This window comes from Crocodylus siamensis, chromosome 7 (genome assembly GCF_052110815.1).
Source record: "Crocodylus siamensis isolate JL-2025a chromosome 7, ASM5211081v1, whole genome shotgun sequence".
In the NCBI taxonomy this organism is placed as follows: Eukaryota; Metazoa; Chordata; order Crocodylia; family Crocodylidae; genus Crocodylus; species Crocodylus siamensis.
Genome location: NC_143401.1, coordinates 61,397,148 through 61,417,030, shown reverse-complemented (window position 1 = coordinate 61,417,030; position 19,883 = coordinate 61,397,148). Strand labels below are relative to the sequence as shown.

General features: G+C 41.4%; 1 protein-coding gene across 2 annotated transcripts in view; it reads right to left on the bottom strand.

Annotated features, from left to right (window-relative positions):
- PCDH15 (protocadherin related 15) overlaps positions 1-19,883 on the bottom strand; it is a 1,613,120-nt gene that overhangs the window by 378,074 nt on the left and 1,215,163 nt on the right. For both annotated transcript variants that reach the window (XM_090057186.1, XM_090057185.1), the window contains 2 exons: positions 17,377-17,570; positions 5,519-5,651 (listed from right to left, as the gene is read on the bottom strand). In XM_090057186.1, coding sequence (XP_089913312.1) covers positions 5,519-5,651; positions 17,377-17,570 — 327 coding nt within the window. The remainder of the gene's footprint in view (positions 1-5,518; positions 5,652-17,376; positions 17,571-19,883) is intronic.

Genomic DNA, 19,883 nt, shown 5'->3' with positions numbered 1-19,883 from the left:
TATTACCCCATTAGTCTCATGTAAATTCCTGCCAAAATACTTGGGAAACATTTACTTTCTAAATCTTCAGACATGAAATCTGAAAATAATATCTTGGGAGAAGAGCAGGCTGGTTTTAGAAAAGGCTATTCCTGTATGGACCATTGCTTGGTATTGCACTATTTTTCATTTAAATATATAAAAGGAGGAAAAACATTTGTATGTAGCCTTCAGAGATCTCAAGGAAGCATCTGACTCTATAGACAAATTAAAATTATGGAAGAAACTGGAAATAACATAAATGGATAACATTGTCCTACAATTATTCATTACTTACTATTCAAACACAGCAGCTAGGGTGCATCAAGGGATTCACTATGCCCTGGTCCAATAGCTTGCTAACTAAAACAGGGGTATGACAAGGATGTTTGCTTGGTGTACTACTTTTTAATTTATTCTTGAATAATCTAAAACGGAACCAATAGGGGATCAGTTTGAAACACTCAGGATACTGAATGGCTCTATCCTTTTCCTGTTTTATACAGATGACACATCAGTAATGTCATAACCCCAAACAGACCTCCAAAGATTACTAGATATTTTTCAGCAGTATTGCACCTCAGATAGCTCAGAAATCAACACAGCTAAAACCATTGGTTCTTGGGAAGGAAAGGAGGAAAAGAGTTTGGTCCTTACAGCCTAAGAAGCTAGAATACCTTGGAACCTATTATAGCCAAAATCTGAGCTGGAATAAGAACACTGAAAATGTAAACATTACAGGAAAACAAGCCTGAGGTTTATTTTAATTTTTTTTATAAAAGGATGGTCAGAAGAGTGGTGCTGGAAGCACTAAGGGTCTACAGATCCATTTTACTGTAGGGAAAAGAACTTTGAGGTGCTGACTCTGTAATGAAAATTAGATCTATTATGCCTACTAGATAACCAAGATGTGTATTCTAGAAACCTTTCCTTTGATAAACCCTTGTTTGGATGGTTAAATGACATCTATATTCTTCTCTAGGCAAATGGCCTGGGAAATGTACTGAGACTCACAGATCCAACATTTCCCCTATTTTTAAAACAAGATGTCAAATTAAGAATTGATGCCAGCACACAAATGGATATACTAGCAATGAAACTATAACAAACTCCACCTTTTTTAAGATTGAAAAAACACTACTTTGGCCTAGAAACTTACCTGTCTGTGATGCCAAAATGAAAACCACAAATTAGACCCCATATTCAGATAAAATACGCCCTTGTGGGTAAAATGAGATAGATGAAAAATTGTTATTTGTGTTCCTGTTGCTTTTGTTAAGAAATAAAAGGAAAACAGATCTTTCCATTAATGGAGACATTTTAAACACTATGTTGGCTCATTGGGCAGGACAAGCTTATACACAGGTTCATGGTCACTGATAGTGGGGCCAATATGGTCAAGGCAGTCCATGATACCAACTTTTTTGGCATCCTCCCTGTGGCACAGAACACCTTGGAGGGGGACATGGCTGCTGGTGATGGTGCCAGCACCACCAGCAAGCTAATTTCAAAATGGAGGAAGGCGGCAGGCTACTTACACTGGAGCATCAAGGGGAGCAAGATGCTGTGGGAGAAACAGGTAGAGCTGAGCATCCCACAGCAAAAAATCATGCAGGATGTGGAGACTCAGTGGAACTCTACATACCTGATGCTTGAGAGGTTGGTGGAGCAACAGAAGGCCATCCATGAGACTACCTTGGTCAGGGAGATTGGGATCATCAGCCCCCTTATCAGAGCTGAGTGGGATACCATCTCCCAGATCTTGGTGGTTCTCAAGCTCTTCCCTGAGGCCACCAAGACCCACAGTGCTGGTGATGACCTCCTTAGTCAGATGATCCCTGCAGTGAGGGAACTTCAGAGTTAAATGGAGAGCTTTCAGGGGATCAGTGTTCCCGGCTGGGGCAAGCTGCTGTTACCAGACATACAGGTACTGATGAGGCAGCTGAAGGAGGGCATTAGGAAATGGCTTGATCCCTTGCGGTCCAGTAAGGTCCGCGTGCTGGCCGCCATGTGTGACCTGAAGGTGAAGGGCAGTGTATGCAGCAGCCAAAGCCTGAATCCCTGAATCAGTGGATAGAGGTGCTGATGAAGAGAGTCAGGGAGGCAGAATGGCAGAGGTGAGGGGATATGGAAAAGGGGGATCCACTGTCCCATGCTAGCACACCATCTACCAGCCAGTCTCTTCCTCCATCATAGGCACTGCCAATGTGGGCCAAGGGCATGGCTTCCATGGTGGGGTCCAGAGGCACCAGGTCCCACCACTAGGCAGGTAGCGCTCAGGCCTTGGTGGCTGCCTATCTCACTGAGGACGTGGAGCTGCTGCTGTGTGATCTTTGGCCTACTGGGCAAGCCACAGCCAGATGTGGCTGGATCTGGCCACAGTTGCCTGGGAACACCTGTCCTGTCCACTGACCAGTGTTCCAAATGAGAGGGGGCAGCAGGGCAGGCCATACGAGGAGAGGCTAAGGGACCTGAACCTGCTCAGCCTCCACAAGACGAGGCTGAGGGGGGATTTAGTGGCCTGTTGCAAACTAGTCAGAGGGGACCAGCAGGCATTGGGGGAGACCCTGTCCCCCTGAGCACTACCAGGAGTGGCTAGAAATAACAGTCATGAGCTGGCAGAGGGTAGATTCAGGCTAGACATCAGGAGGCGCTACTTCACAGTCAGGGTGGCTAGGATCTGGAACCAACTTCCAAACAAGTGGTGCTGGCTCCTACCCTGGGGGTCTTTAAGACAAGGCTAAATGAACACCTTGCTGGGGTCGTTTGAGCGCAGTACTTTTTCCTGCCAAGGCAGGGGGTCAGATTTGATGATCTGCTCAGGTCCCTTCTGACCCTACAAACTATGAAACTATGAATACAGACAAATGCAAGGTGCTCCACCTCAGGAATAAAAACCCACATCACACTTATAGGCTTGGCAATGCTGTGCTTGCTAGAGCCATGACTGAAAGAGACTTGGGGGTCATGATTGACCACAAGATGAATATGCGCCACCAATGCAGTACTGCAGCTGGAAAAGTGAATAAAACTCTGGCTTGCATTAACTGCTACATCTTGAGCAAGACCCAGGATGCCATCCTCCCTCTATACTCGGCCTTGGTGAGGCTGCAGCTGGAGTACAATTTAGGAAGTACATGGAGAAGCTTAAAAAAATCCAGAGTAGAGATCAGATCTCCAGAGCACATGATCAGAGGGCATGAGAACAGGCCTTATAAAGAGAGGCTGTGAGCTATGGGACTCTTCAGTCTGGAAAAGCACAGGTTCAGGGGTGACTTGGCAGCAGCCTATAAGTACGTAAGGGGTGAGCATCAGGATCTGGGGGAACACCTGTTCACCAGAGTACCCTAGGGGATGACAAGGTCCAACGGTCACAAACTTCTGCAAGACTGTTTTAGGCTGGACCTAAGGAAAAATTTCTTTACTGTCTGAGCCCCTAAGGCCTGGAACAAACTCCCCCCACAGGTGGTGCAAGCACCTACTCTGGACACTTTCAAGAAACATTTGGATGTTTATCTTGCTGGGATCCTTTGACCCTAGCTGACTTGATGCTCCTTGGGCAGGGGGCTGGACCCGATGATTTTAAGAGGTCCCTTCCAGGCTAAAGTCTATGAAATCTATGAAATCTACCCCACTGCACACCCTCTGGTTCCACCTGTGTGTGTGTGACATATATCAAATACACACACAATCTTGCATATCACATAATAAATTTTGAAACAGATAAGAAATTTGAGGGCCATGTAAAATATGTACACATGAGAGTTAGATTAGATGTTCCCTGAAGTTCCTTTCAACACTGTATGTTTTTTTCAAACTGCACTCTTCATACTAATCCATCACCTCTAATCCCAACTTCTGTGCAGCCCTAATAAAAAATAGCCATTTCACACACACCTACATGCACACACATTTCCTTCTATCCTTCCCCCCTCCCTTCCCAAGTTCCATGCCACTGAGGCAAATAGATTCTTTCACCAGTGACAGTTTCAAAGGACAAACCTGCCATGAGTTCTCAAGAACTGGTATATTAAATTATCAAAGGGGAAGATTCCCAGCCTTCCACTACAATGAAAAAACCCCACAAAAACCCCAAGGCCCCTAAACATGTTCATTCTGGTTATATATATATTAGGGGTGTGAGAAACAGGCTGTATTCAATTCACATTTGGCCTGAATCGGGAACAGTGATTCAATTAATTGATTCAGAACACTGTCCCAATTTGATTAAGCCGAATCCAAATCTGAAGATTCAATGCTGATTTGGATAGTCAGCGCTACGGCCATAGGCACAGCTTTAAATGTTTTTTTCTACATACCTCGAGGTACCAGGCATGGCTCATAACACTGCGACTGTGGGGTCGATGGAGGATCCCACAGAAGGGCGGGGAAGCCACCTGCATGCTTGGTGGTTAACCCGGAAGTGGACCCGATCCATTTCTGGTCTACTTCCGGGTCTGCTGACAAGCACACAGGGGACCCCCCGCCATGCCCTCCCAGCTCAACGATTGGGGGAGGGAACCTGGGTGTCCCCCCAGACCCAGGAGGCAGCAGTTACCAAGCCAGGGTAGGGGGCAATGTGCTCCTGGGCAGACCCAGAAGTGGACTGAAAGTGCTTATGGTCCACTTCTGGGCCCCCTGCTAAATGCCCTGGGCCCCCCCCCACACACGCTCCCATGGGACACTCCATCTGCCCCACCATATCAGTGTTCCTGAGCTACCTGACACCTTAAGTTATGTAGAAAAAACATTTAAAACTATTTCTATGTCCAAATCATCAAATCTTTCCAAACCTCTCTGAATCAATTTGGAGGGTTCCAATTTGATTCAGAGAGATTAAAGGGTCTCCATATTCAATTCAGATTTGGAGATCTGGCCACTGAATTAGGCCAAGTCAAATCAGCGACCAAAGTTTGCACAGCCCTAATATATGTACATATGCATATACACCCGTGTGTGTGTGTGTTGTTGGTTTTAGGGGACTTCACAGTTAGTAGCTACCATAATCATACTTAGCAATGTGTTTGGCAGTCTCAGAACAGAAGGAAAGGATAAATGGAGAGTAAAATAAAATTGCTCTGTCACATTTTAAATTAAGTCAAAGACTGGAAGAAAAATACAAGAAAGCTTCCATTACCACATCCTGTACTCGGCCTCTAAGTAAATACAGGCCCTTCAAGCTCAGGGATTTCATGCTGACTACACACTTCATTTCCTCAAGCAGCTCGTTTACTATAAAGTTTAAAAATCATCTATTCCTTGTCATACTTCTCAGTAAATGACTGATGAAAACCACATGAAAGTTTTGAAGAAAGATCTGGAAGGCTGTGAAAATGTTGAGTTAGCTTTTTTTATTTTTCACTATGCCAAAAACAAGACTTTTGATACAGAACTGAGTACAAGACTGGCCTTGACCTCTCTGATAGGATGACTAGACCCTATGTGTCATGTCAGTAAGCAGAAGGAACTGCATAGAGGCTTACAGTGAAGTGTTCTGTACCTGCAGATTTAACAAAATGGCACCAATTCTCATGGCTTCACTGACTTCAAGGCTGTACATCTGCTGGGGAAAGCGGGGAGGGCTCTGATTGTTTGGAGGAAGTACCTCAATATAAATAGTAGTGATGGAACTCCTGCAGGGACAGAAAAAGAAAAAGAAATCAAAATCAATGGCAATCAACTTCAAATTTCTACATTTATATGCTGTCCTATTCCTGTAGATCACATCTTCCTCCCCTATTTCAATCCCTTCAAAATACACTTCCCTGCACATTACCTCAGAAATTATTCACACTTTCATTTCAACATAATGAAATATAAATGAATTTTTAAAAGTTGCACAAGAAAGATACGTTGCCAATAAAAAGCAAAAGCACCTAAGCAAAATAATATCTTTTCTAACACGGTGCCAAGTTCTGATATTTTACTCATGCTTATCTCATCTTTATCTGCTCTAAATCCAGCTTTGTTCTTTGGGGGACAAAATGTAGGAAATGTTGAAGGAAGTCTGGAATACATAGTACTCCAAAGCAGAGTAAATACCTGGATTATTACCATGACTCCGGCCATAGTGTACACTGTCATCTAAGCTTGTACTACCTGCAGTACCCAAGCTAACTTGCCTAAATCTAGCTTTGGCATGGATATATGAGCTTCAGTTTCAGCAAAAACCGTAATGTCGACACACTCAAGTGAAACTGCTCCAAAGTTATAGTGAGAGTTAAAATAGCCTGAGCAGCCCCAGGAGAAGATTAGGCAGCTTAGAAGCATTGTTTGCTTACACCTCAATAAGGCTAAAAGTCTATCCCAGGTCTGTCCAATTTCTTAACAGCCAGGGGCTACACACCACAGGGGCCACAGAATCAGGGTCCACAGGTGCAGTCTCTGGCCCCCAACATGCAGGCCCCCCCAGCAGCATGTGAGTAGTTGCCCCACCACTGCTACACTACATATGTTGTAGGACAGCAGCCTCAGTGCACCTTCTTGCTTGAGGCTTCCCCCACTGCACTGTGCAGCTGGCTCCCCTGGACATGTTGTGAAATAACATTTTATCCCCCTGCCCCCTGGAAGGAGAATGGTGGGAGAGCCTGGAGTTCCTGGATGTGAAGCAGCAGCCACATCAGTGAAGGCAATGGAGTCAGGGGGAATCTGAGAGTTGCAGATTAATTCCTCATGGGATTCATGCAGACCATGGGCTGACAGCTGGATAGTGTTGGTGTAGCCCACTTCTAAACTGTCTCCAAAGGACTAAAGTATAGTTCATTATGGCTATGCAAAGCTTCAGGTGCCGATTTGATTTGGAGGAGATTCAATGGCTGAATCTCTGAATCTGAATCAAATCAGGAGACCAATAAAAAGGTCTGAATCGATTTGATGCTCTCCAAATCAATTCGGAAAAGATTTGGAGAGCTTTGGAGATTTGGGAAGTCTCCGCTCGCCAAGGCAGGGAGCTGGACCCAGACTCCGTGACAGTAAGTAGGGGGTGGGAGGGGGGGCTGAAAGAGGGTCAAGGGCACCATGGAGGGAAGCCCACCAAGCCCCATTCACTGTCTGCTCCTTCAGTCCCCCAGTGCCCCCCAACCCTGCCAATGGCTGCCCCACCCAGCCCCATCATAATGGCTCTTAAACAAAATAAATAAATACAAATAATAATAATAAAAAGCCCTGAAGTCAAAAGATGCTGTAGTGGCCATTGGGGCTTCTGGGAGGGGGCATGGCAGAGCCCCTCATGCAGCACGGGGCAGAGTGGTGCAGTGGGGGCTTCCCCCCACCCCAACCTGGCAACAGCTGGTGAGTGCAGGGCTTCTTTTTTTTCTTTTTCTTTCTTTTTTTTTTTTTTTTTAAGGCCAGGACACTGGGGACAGGTGGGGCAGTCATTGATGGGGCTGGGAGAATGACTGGGGGATGGAGGCTCATGGTAGAGCTCCCTACATAGGATAGGGCACTTGGGAGGCAGTGGGGATCACCCCTCTGCCTGGCAGAGCTTTTTTCTTTTCTTTTTTAAGAGCCAGGACACTGGTGCTGGATGGGACAGCCATTGACAGGGCTGGGAGAGCAGGTGCGGGATGGGGCCTGTTTGATTTGGAGATTCTGTCAATTCAGCCAAATCGATTCAGGACAGTGATTCAAATCACTGAATCAAATCACTGCCCCCCGAATCAGCTGAATCCAAATCTGAAACAAATACTAGCTGCTTCTCACAGACCTATTGTGCATCACTCACTTGTAACAAGTTCCTCCTCTGTATAAATTGCTTGTCAGAGTTTCATTCTTAATTATCTTTAACATTAAAGGAAAGTACCATGACAACAGAGATGCCCAACATTTCTAGAAGAAAAATTCTATTGTGCTGTTAATGCTGTACAGGACATTAATAGCTGTCCTGTCCTATTACTGTGATAAGAACCATTAATAGATCATTAATATTTAAAACATTGCTACCCAAACTAATCGGATGCATACATCTAAAGTTAATTTGAAATAGCTTTTGGGTTAACTGAAACTACATTTAATTAAATACTATAACAGAACTTCAGTCATTAATATTTTGATAATTAGCTACACAGGATTTTGATCTAGTACTTGCTTGGTGCTGTACTTTACTTTTACATTTACTATGGAATGTAAACAGAGGTGAATCAGGGGCAGTGTGCTTGCACCTCCCTTTGATTCCTGCTCAATTCAAAGTTTAAAACTAACTGCCTGGCAGTGGCAGTGGCAGTGGCATTTATATTTAAGAATCAGTGCAAGCATCAACTGAATTCACACTTCATTAACTTTGATTCCTTCTAAACGTTTCATTCCACAAGTGTTATTGATCCACTCTCCTTTTCACAATCTTGATGTACCACTAATCAAGCTCACATTTTTTTTCCCCAAAATCTGTTGTCTGTTACCTATTCCTGGTAACATAGCTCCTATTTCACAGCCTTTCGGACTGTTTTTAACTCATTCCAATAAAGTTATATATGCTCTTGCTTCAATATTAAATTGAATACTATAGCCCTATGTCCTTAGTATATTAGTAAAGCTCCTAGCTTCTTTTTCTTCATACTAGTTCTATAGTATATTAGAATGTGGGGTGCCCTGGGGTCCTGAAGGGTTGGAGGCAGGAAGAGGTAGTGGTGTTGAGAGCTGAAGTCTCACTTCCTCACACATGGGCAGGGACAACATGTTTATCAAGATTTTCATAAAAATGCTGTCTTTGGTGTGGCTGCAAAACTCATTTTCACCTTTACCCTGAAGAAGTGATATTTTAGTGAAAGCAATCACCAAACATAAGTTTGATAATTATTTGCTTTACTTTTAATCAGTCTAAACACAAATACAAAATTTCCACTGAACTTCAGGGTACAGACGTAAATGAGAGCAGTTAACAACTGTCATTGTGATAAGTGTTTAAGAAGCTCAAACCTGAAGATTATGGACAGAGTAGATATAAAGGGACCTGAGTCAATTAAGCAATAGCTGGATTTTTAAAAAGGAATAATATTAAATACATTATGTGTGAAATGAATTCCTAGTTATGTAGCAGTGATATTTTAAACATCACTACTTTTCCACTGATTTTCTACAAATCCATTATTTAAACTAATGCTACAAATCAGGATTATTGGATTTGAAAAACTTACCAGAGCTAAATGTTAAAAAAATTAGTATGATGAATAAGCTGATAAGAACCCATTGTAGCACATGCAATTGCTGTTTACACATGCAAATTACTTCTTATGAGCTCTATTACCACTATTTTATATGCACATGTAAATACCTTTTTAGCTTTTGGTGTGCATGCTTACATCTATTGAGAATGAAATTACTTTGGCTCTGTATCTTCTTTTCCTATGTCTTAATAACACCCAACTAACTTAAACCAAACTTGGTTTAAAATATGGATTTTTTTTTGCTCATTACACCTGGCTTTTCATATTCAGCAAATTTTCTTCAACTCCAAGATAAAAGCATAGAAATAAAATACTTCCAGCCTGTAACCTAGAAGATTTCAGTATAATAGTTTATTCCTAATGTTTTATTATCCGCAGACCATTTACTGACATGCTTTAGTGCGCTCCACTTCTAGCCATTTATTCTATAAGTTTAGGCAGGGGCTATGCAAGCTGTTGGGAAAAATATTTCAGCATAATGAAAGGATAAAGAGTCTTCTACACTGTAAACAATTGCAGTGCATGTACTATATACCATGTGAAAAGATGAAAATGTGACTTCTGTAATAAAACAAAGCTTTAGAACCAAGATCAAGAGAGAGGCATCTGCTTTATCAAAGTGTGAGAAATTCTGCATCTAAACCAGTTCACATATGTATATGGCAAGAGTGTGACTAATGCTACCATTAGTACAAGTCTGAGGCAAAGCAAATCTCCCATTATTCTAGGAAAAGCACTGGAGAGAAAGTGGCCCAGTTTCCACCTTGGCCTTGCATTCCTTGAGCCCAAGATGCATAATGCATAGGAGTGTTTTTGAGAACAGACTCTAAATAGCTATTCATATGGTAGGAAGCTTCTCCTTTCTCATCACTTTGAAGCTACAGGGAAATTGTTTGCCCTCTGAGCTAATGTAGATGCTCTGGTCACCAGTAGCATAACATGGGGAGGGCAGGTAGGGCATATGTTCTGGGCACTGCCTAAGGGAAGAGGTGCAAGGTTTCATAGATTTCATAGACATTGGGGCTGGAAGGGACCTCGGAAGATCATCGAGTCCAGCCCCCCACCCAAAGTGCAGGAAGTCAGCTGGGTCATAGCATCCCAGCAAGATAAGCATCTAATTTACTCTGGAAGGTGTTCAATGTAGGTGCTTGAACAATCTCCAATGACAGGCTGTTCCAGACTTGGGGGCTTGGACAGTAAAGGACACGGGTGGGCAATTATTTGGGTCTGAGAGCTACAAGGGGAGTTTTGATAAGCTGTCACAGGCCAGAACTGCATCCACCCCCCCGCTGCAACTAACCACCAGAACTCCCTATAGGACTGTGGGCAGGTGGGGAGCACTGTTTGTGAGGAGTGGCTGAGGCATGGGACTGGGTTGCAGGGCAGTGACAGCTCCTCTGGCTGGGATATGTGTGCAGGGGTGGGGGGGGTGGGGTATGTGCATGTGTGTGTGTGTGTGTGGGGAGGGAAGTGCCTAAACACTAGGTCCTGGGAGCTTGCTGGGGACAAAGATGGTGGGGGGCAGAGGGTACATGCACGAGAGTTCACCTGGGTGGTATAGTCTGTGGCTGCCCCTATGGCACCTTGTATGTGGCTGAGCTCCACCTGCTGGCACAGGGGCAGACTATAGCATTCTCTCACTGGTGCCCACAGCTCAGCCTTGTGCTGTTCCTACTGCCCTATTGGCAGCTTCTACTTTTGCCTCTGTCATGCTGCACCAAACAGCTTCCAATGGGGCTGTTCCTGGTGTGACTACAGCTGGCTAGGAGCTGCTCTGCACCCCCTGCCTCCAGCAGTGGCTCCTGCTCCTGATTTTGCCCCTGCTATGGCACTCTGGTGGGACGATGACCAGGAGTTGAAGCCTGAGCTCTGTGCTCTGGGTCAGGAGCCACCTGGCTGAAGCTGCCCACCTGCCCACCCATAGCAACTTCATGCAGCGTGGTAGGAGCAGTTTCCAGTGGGGCTGTTCCCAAAGTGGCTACAGCCAGCTGGATGCTGCTCTGCTCCCCTGCTTCCATTTGTAACTCCTGTTGCACCACGCCATTTCTGGTGGGCAGGAGGGCAGCTCCAGCCCCAGCATTTGGGGCTCTGGCTTCAGCTCCCAGCCACCTTCCTGGGAGTCAGAGACCCACATTCTGGAGTGGGAGCCACCCAGCTGGAGCTTCCCAACTACCCAGAGAGTCACAGCATAATACAGGCAAGATCAGGAGCAGGAGCCGCAGCTGAAGGCAGAGCAGAATAATATACAACTAGCCATACCAGGAAGAGCCCTGCCGGAAATTTTGCATGCTGGCCAGGGCTGGCCAGGAGCCTGGTGTGGGATGCCCTGACCAAAGTAAGCAGATCTTGGCCCCATGTAGAGCACCATGGATGCAGCCATGAGCTGATCCAGTCACCTAGCTCACTGGCTGTATTTTGCCCACCTCTATGCTAGGAAAATGGGAAGAAGATGTCTTAACATCCCAACCACCTGCTCCACTTGGATGTTCTGGCTCCACAAAGCAGCAGGATTGGCAGTGTGCATCAAAAAGAACAAGGCATTCTAGATTACAGTTCTGTAGAACATCAGTGCAGTTCACCATTGCTGGAAGGAAAATTCACCCTATCTTTTTGCCAAAATCACTGTTTTTTTTGTTGTTGTTTTCTCAACGCTGGCTTCAGCAGCAAAATTGGGGAGAAATTTCCCTTCTAGCAACTGCAAATTCCACTGTTGCTCTAGAGATCTAAATTCCTAGAATGCCTTGCACTTAATGACACATCCTGGTAATGCTGCTGTTTGGTCTTGCTCCTGGTCACTGCAAAGCAAGAAGGTAAAGGGTGGGAGGACAGGAAGCTGGTAGAAGGAAGTTGAAAGAGGATTGTCCCAGGGTGCATTCTGTAAATGTTATGCCTCCCCTTCTTACTGTCTCCATTTCAATTAATGCAAAAATGTATGTACAACTACAGAGAGTATTATGCAATTAACCAATTTGTATCTGAGGATATATTTCATTGTGGCATGCCCCATTCAAAGAGGATATAGCTTGACTTTCAGTATTCATTTCAAGGATGTTATGAAAAGATATTCTGGGAAGATTAATGAACTTGATGTGGTCATTCTGATTACTAAATTAAATTATTTTACAATTTAAGTTGAATAGGACAGAGAACACATAAAAAATATATACAATGTCTTAGGTATTACAAATTTCCTTTCTTTTCACTAGACATTGGTCATAAAAGCCTGCTCAACTGTGACACAAATAGCTAAAAGCTGAAAAGATCTATCATAAAGTGTTTGTCCTTTGTTAACATAATGATATATTTTACTATTCCTGTATCATATTAACACTGGCTACTAATAGATATCTTAATAATACTGCTTACAATACTTTACCATTTGCTTATAAATGAATTACAAATGAATTATTTGAAGTGCTATTCCAAAATATTATATAAAATTCAGCTAATTTAAATATAGATTCATGAAGAAGAAAAGTCATTTCTTGCTTTCTTTTATATTTTTCTCCACCATTTACAAGCTATATCATTTTTTAATTAAGCTTTTACCCAGTGCAAGTAAAGGGTTGCTTTACTTTTTATGTAGGTTTGGAGTGTTTTAGCAATAGTAGTTCAGAAACTTAGGAGAGGCAAGCATTCAATGGGCTACCTTTTACTGGACCAATTGTATAATTGGTACAGGCTATTGATTACACTTCAACCTTTATTTTTTATGTTTTCCATTTATAGTGATCATAAAATACACCATGCTAAATACAGGAAAAATCTGTCAAACTTCTCAGTGATTTTCAAGGAAGAAACTGTACCAATGCTACAAATTTCAATGGAAAAAGGAATTCATCTCTGGCCTTTAGCCATGGAATCAAATCAGCTAAAAATCTTTCAAAAGGTTGTTTGAAAAAGATTGTTCCTTTTTAAAGATTTTTTGTTTACTGGAGTCATTAAAGTTATGTAAAAATCAGAATTATATGTCAGTTATAGCATTATAAGTCAGTTATCAGAATTATATAACAGTTTGCATCCCTAATAGCTAAAAAATTTAAAAGAGATCTCAATAAAAGATTACTTTTAATAATAAATATTTTCAATGTTCTTCATCTCTTTTATGGTCAGGGCTCATAAAGAAAAACAAAGAATAAACAAGCAAGTCAGTAAAGGACATAATTCCTAGATTTGAGCAAAGAGGCTCTGGTAAGCTTCCTCAGGAAATTAGCAGAAGCTCCCAGAGTCACGTTTCCTCTTGATATCTAGGTTAGTGTCTCTTTGCTTTATTATACCAACTGGAAGAGGGTGTGTTGGAGGCCTTTGCTTTGCCCCTCCCCCCCCGCCAAGTGATTCCCAGTCTACTAAAATCTTTAACTGGCTTTATAATAATCAAGTGTATTATATACAACATTACTATTCTGACCCTAAATGCTGTGATTTTTACTATGTTCTCATTTATACTTCATATCATTTCCTTTCCGATAAAATGTATAATAATGTATTATACACTTTATTTGAATGATGTCATTAAGAATATATGATAAACCATGTGCATGGAATTGTACACATCCCACAGATAAAATCTTTGCATTTTTTTATTTTATTGTCAAAAAATTAAGGTCCTGATCATTAAGGGGATATAGGTTTTCCAGATCCTAAGTGATTTTACTACTAGATTCTCAGGGAGGTTTGCAAAAATTAAATTTAAAACCTGATCTAAAAAGATTTATTTTTTCCCCCCATCTCCCTTACAGTTATGTTTAGGCTACATAAAAACAAAGAGACAATCCATGCACAGTTCAATATTGTGTTGTACCCTAAGTAATGTATATCCTGTTTTATGCATATCACCTCATACTTCCTTAGCAAAGAATCTAGCCATGACAGTATCCCATAATAAGTTAGTTATTCCTTAGCTTATTCCTCAAATGCATGAAGCAGTACTTATTGCAACATACTCAAAGTGCATAATGTAGTGCAAGAAAACAGGATTATTACCTATTGAAGCAACTGTGGAATTACCTTTTGAAGAAATTAAGATATTTATCTAAAGATTCTGTTTGGTACAGTCAATAATTTCCTTAGCATGCATGAGTAACTTGATTCTGAGTTAGCAAAATCATTCCCACGATACTTCTATTATTGCCTGCCATCTGCCTGTCCTTTAGAATGGATATTTACAGAGTGGACAAGATTTTCAAATGACTAATAATGCTACAGATATTATGTGGCTGGGAATCCCATCAACTGATTGGGTGCACCCCTGCAGCTGGGAGTTCAAGGCAGCTGCAGTTTCCCAGCCTTTGGAAGGAGCCTGAGTGTGGCAGGAGGCACAACTGTGTGGATCATGCATTAGATCCCATCATGACTTTACCTACACATGTAGAGGGGCCCTCATTCACATACAGTGCTAACATTCATTTTCTGAAAAGTCAGTCTCTTTTTGTATGTCTCATGGTGGACACACATAAATTGAGGCACCTCAAATCACTTTTGCAAATCTTGTTTAGAGCATGATTTCCCATTAAGCTGCTAACGTTTATGTAAAAATATTATTGTTGTAGTTTCAGAACAAAAAAGTGAAGCAGGCTGCAAGGAACCACAAGACATGGGAGCTGTTTTTACTTTTCACGTGGTCAGTAATAAACAGCCTCTGCAAGAACAGAATTCATCCCCAGCTATATAACAGAAAAAGAATTTCTTCAGGGACCTATTAACATTTGGACTTACTAACAGTGAAAACAAATTATAAGAGGGAAGGAAAGGTTAAAATAACAGTAAGAATACATGTTTTCAGAACCTGCATGGATTAGAACATTTCCAAAATTAAAACATAATGATGAAATAGTAACAGCAAATGTTTCTGCATAATTTAGCCATCATGGTGTGCTAATTTCTCATACATCTGACAACACAACTGGGATTTGAGATGTCTGTAGTGAGGGAGGTGGGGAATCCATCTACATTCTACTTATATGATGAACCTTTCCTCCTCCATTGAATTCCCTCTGTATGGATCTGAAAAGCATTACCGATGTGCCATTAAATGAGGCTACCATTTCCCCATTGCCATCAATGGAATGAACTTGTCATATTATCAGTGCAACAAGACACTGTGCCCAGAACATGTCCTCTCTGCCATCTTGCTGCATTTCTCTACATGGTAGTAAAAGAATAACATATTTTGCCTGTACAAAGAAACTAAGAAACAAAAGGAGGAAAGCAAAACTAGATATCATTAGTTTAAGTAGTGAAAGTCCTGCTAAAATCCAAACAGAGCAAACTGATAGCCCAGCAGGTTTGAATTTAGATTTCAGTGGCATACACTTTACTATTTGCACAGCTTGCTATTTATATTCCAAAATATGCCAACTCTGAAAGAACAGCATGCCATAATTCCTTGTCACCTGGACAGAAGGCTGTCTCAAGCTCAGGATCAGTCTGTTATTAATCATTTCTGCATCAGAGCAACCCTTGTAAAGAGCCACTAACACCTATATCCTTCTTTGTTTTATTCCATCCACTCTCTCAATTTCAATTAATTGAATGAAAATACACAGATAAAACTGAATATGTAACCATGTATTTAAAAGAACAAAAGAGAAACAACAAAAACATTTCAAGTGACCTAAAGAAGGAAAAGTGTGTGCTACAGACAACATGTAAAAAAGAGATAAAAATGAATGCATTACACTAATTTCTAATATCATACTTATCAAAAGAACTAAAATGGGTTCACTGCACAAAACAGAATACCATAATCACTCAAATATAAGACAAACCTGAATATAAGGTAATTCCCAATAATTAGGTTCTTTATATGGAAAATGATATAATTAAAAAAAATTCCAGGTATCAAATCTAATTATTGCAGGTCTGCCTTGAATTTGTCTCCTTTTCACTGCTACATCAGGGAAAACAAATCGGGAAGGTGGGGGGAAGGTCAGGCAGCACCTTTGCCCTTTGCCCCCCCCCCACAACTTTTTCTCCCTGAAGATGCTTCCCCTCCTTCTTACTGTCAGATCCTACTGTCCCTGAGCACATGGACGTTAGAGGCAATTTTGAAAACAACGACCTTTAAATAAACATAGCTATAATAATTTACTTATAAGGAAATTATTATGGGAACCCATAGACTTAGTTCATCCAAAACTGATGCAGTTTATCTTCTTTGAAACTACTGTAAATTTTAGCTCAGATACTCCATAAGCACAATTTTAAGTAGCACTTTTGTAACTACTTCTGTATAGTACAAATGATGTACGATATTAGCCCAAAGCCAAAAGGTTCTTGATTTACCATATAGTTCATTGGGCTGTGCCTCAGCAGAATCAACAGTGTGACCTCTCATGGTGACCTCACAACTCAGCACTGCTAAGTATGTGTGTGTGTTCCCAATTACCTGCCTCTGCCCCTGCCCCCCCCACATACAAAACATCCAAGTGCTAATTAGGCCCCCAGTCATGACTGGAACTGGGTGTTCTTGTCATGAGTCCTGGGATCCTTCAAAAATTTAAATGTAGATGAGGCACAGGGCAACGTGATCTGGCTCTACCTCATGGAGGGTGGGCCACACTAGACATATACGACAGGCTGAGAGAGGGGACAACAGAAAGATTTTGGGTAAACTGTTTGGGTTCCTGTTGGGTGATGCTTGCCAGACATTTAAGAGTAGTGAAGAAATAGGAATAACTGGAAATAGGAAAGAAAGATCTAATGCAGCTGTAGGGATGAAGAGGAATTCTAAACATATTCAGTGTAGTGGCTCTCCATGACTTGAAAAACAGCACTGAGGGGTGCTGCACACAATGAGCACCACCATATATCTTATTCAGATGGGCTGCACTAACCTATCCTTGTGGTAGGTTTCCATCAATATGTTTGCCCAATAGGAGCCATGTATTTTATAGTCACGTTCAATTTTGGCTACATTTTAATCAGCTTCATAGTTGGCAGTTCAGATCATATGCTGTTTTTGGCAACCATTTAACAATAGATAATGATATTTCCTTGTATGTGAATATAAGAGAAGGGGCTTCCCCCCCCCCACATGCTGACTGGGGGGAAAAATCTCATCTTGTATCTGAGTTAATATGGTACATTGAAGCCACATCTTCCTGTGCATCTGCTTTGATTTAGCTTTTTGAAAATAAGAGTGTGCCTCTTTTCCTAAACACAGGTTTAAAAGACTTTTTGTTTTTACATGAATTACCTTCTTTCTGAAGGAGAAGCATTATCAGATGCTCTGACAGTGAGAGCATATGATTGCCCCACTGACAGTACAACTCCTGGGGTAATGGTGATAAGGCCTGTTTGGTCATTGATGATGAAGTCTCCCTGAGCTCCAGCCAGGATTTCATATGTGATCTGCCCATTTGGCCCTTCGTCTGCATCTACAGCAGTGAGCTGCAATTGAAAATCAGAATGTAAATGCTCAAGATCAACCAACTATTATATTTTCATTTCTTTCAACAACCTGTTGGGAAATGGGGAGGAGTAAATTATCATGAGAGAAAAGAGCATATTTCTTTTCTGTACAGTCACTAAAAATAATGTGCAACAATTATATACTTTAAACACTTCATAAAATCTCTACACTGCTTTTCCAGCACTCCTGAGGACACCAATCTTGAAAATGCCCTGCTCATTCACTCCCACAACAATCAAAAGGCCTTCATGAGGACATGAACATGCCAAAGAACAAAAGAGATCTCTAGATAAGTGTCAGGGAGTGAGGTTGGGGGGCAACTACTATAACAGGTGCTGGTCCCAGGGGTAGTTGTGACACCCCATGGTGGCTGCTTGGTCTCTTTTCTGCTCTCACTTCTCAGGCTTGCTTCCTTTCATCCCTCCTGCCATACCTTGTTGCTATTAGATCCTTAGAAAGAGAGGCTTCCCCAGGGATCCTATGATGCCATTCAGGTGTCACTACTCAGTGCCTTCAGCATTAATTACGTGGCTCTGACCATCCCTTATGCCACACCTAAACTTCACAGATGTTACCATTCAAACTCTCCTACTTCTTCCAGAACCTTTTGCCTGTCTTAAAGTAACTGACATGCCAAGCACCTGTTACATGTTGCAGTCTTGCACAGTACCTGAGTGCCACTCTGGTCCCTTTTCCAGCCTAATATGCTGCTTTGTTTTCTTCTCCCTGTCTTATCTGCTGCTGTACTGCCTGTCCCACCCCAGTCTGGCACCCTCCACACAGAGCGGCTGCCCATGCTACTTCTGGCATGAATGTCACAGATCAGGCACTTCTACTCCAGAGTAACATGTTGGGAGATGTGTGTATGTGTGTGGGAGGGGTGGAGGGGTGGAGCAGGGTAAGGGCAGGTCCACCACCTCATTTCTGGGTCTGATGCATATTGAGCAAGAATGGTTTGGCAGAGCCTGCTTCAGAGGCTTGTTGCCAGGAGTACCAAGAAATATTGCCAAAATGCACAAAATGTATAAGAAACTTCTGCACAAGAGAAAAACAAACTGGATTCATTTTGGACTAGAAATAAATTATAAAAAATAACTAAACATTAATGAAAAACATTAACGCAACATTAACATTATTCTTTATTGACAGGAATTTACAATACTGTCTAAAAAAAAAGATAGTTACAAAATAAATATTTAAATTAGGGTCCAAAATTTACTTATTGAAAGTTCTGTAATTTGTCTTCCTTATATTTTTACTGGGACAATGCTATTTCTACCAAATAGTCGAACGTCCTGTGTAAAGAACCTTACCAGGTTACCTTGGGAAACAGCCATAAAATTGTCCATGTGATTACATGTGTATTTTGGATAGAATAGTAAACAGAGGACATGCAAGATGCTAAAGATTTGTATACATCCACAATAAACACAAACACAACTTACACATATGTATAAAATGTATATCGAATCCAAGACTGTTCGTTCTTATTATCTTTTTTCCTGCTTTCGAGATTTATGCAAGTTTGTAAATATACAAACAACTATACACCGCATACAAGATCATCATATACATGTGCAAAAAATCAGTTCAATGCGATAAATTGCATTTATTATTCATTTCTACTAAATCACCTGTTTTCTATCTACCTTTCCCCACTGGAACTCTAACATTTAAAACATCTGCTGCTAAAAAGACAAAAAACAAGCATATTTTTTTTTCTTCATAGGTAGCAATTTCCCCCCAAAATTATACAACTTGAAGCCCAAGATAAATAAGTCTAAGGTTTGATAACTTTAGATCCATTAGGGCTAAAATTGGAAGTTTTATATACTTGGAAAGCAATCTGTTTCCAATCGGAAACACAATTGTTGCTTCCACCTTTAATATATTTTAAAATTCCAAAGACAAACATATACATACACTCCCAAGGTCTCTGAAAGATGGCATTGTGACAGCATGGTAAAATAACTTGTCATTACAGGTATATCTTTTGAATCTTATACCAAATAGACCTAATTAGAATGATCAGTGGGCTACACTTACATTACTGTCAAGGTTAGAACAAAAACAATGTTATAAATCCTGTTATTGGTGATTCAGGAAGACAATATGTGCTAAGAACAGATCAAAATCATGCACATTTTGCCCTTTTCATATGCAATATGAATGGCTTACTATATAAACAAAATATAAATACTGTCAATAAATCAGGGCTAGTGCTTATACCTTGACCTTTACACTATGCATTGAAACTTTCTTCTTAATATTGTATTCACAAAATGAAAAAG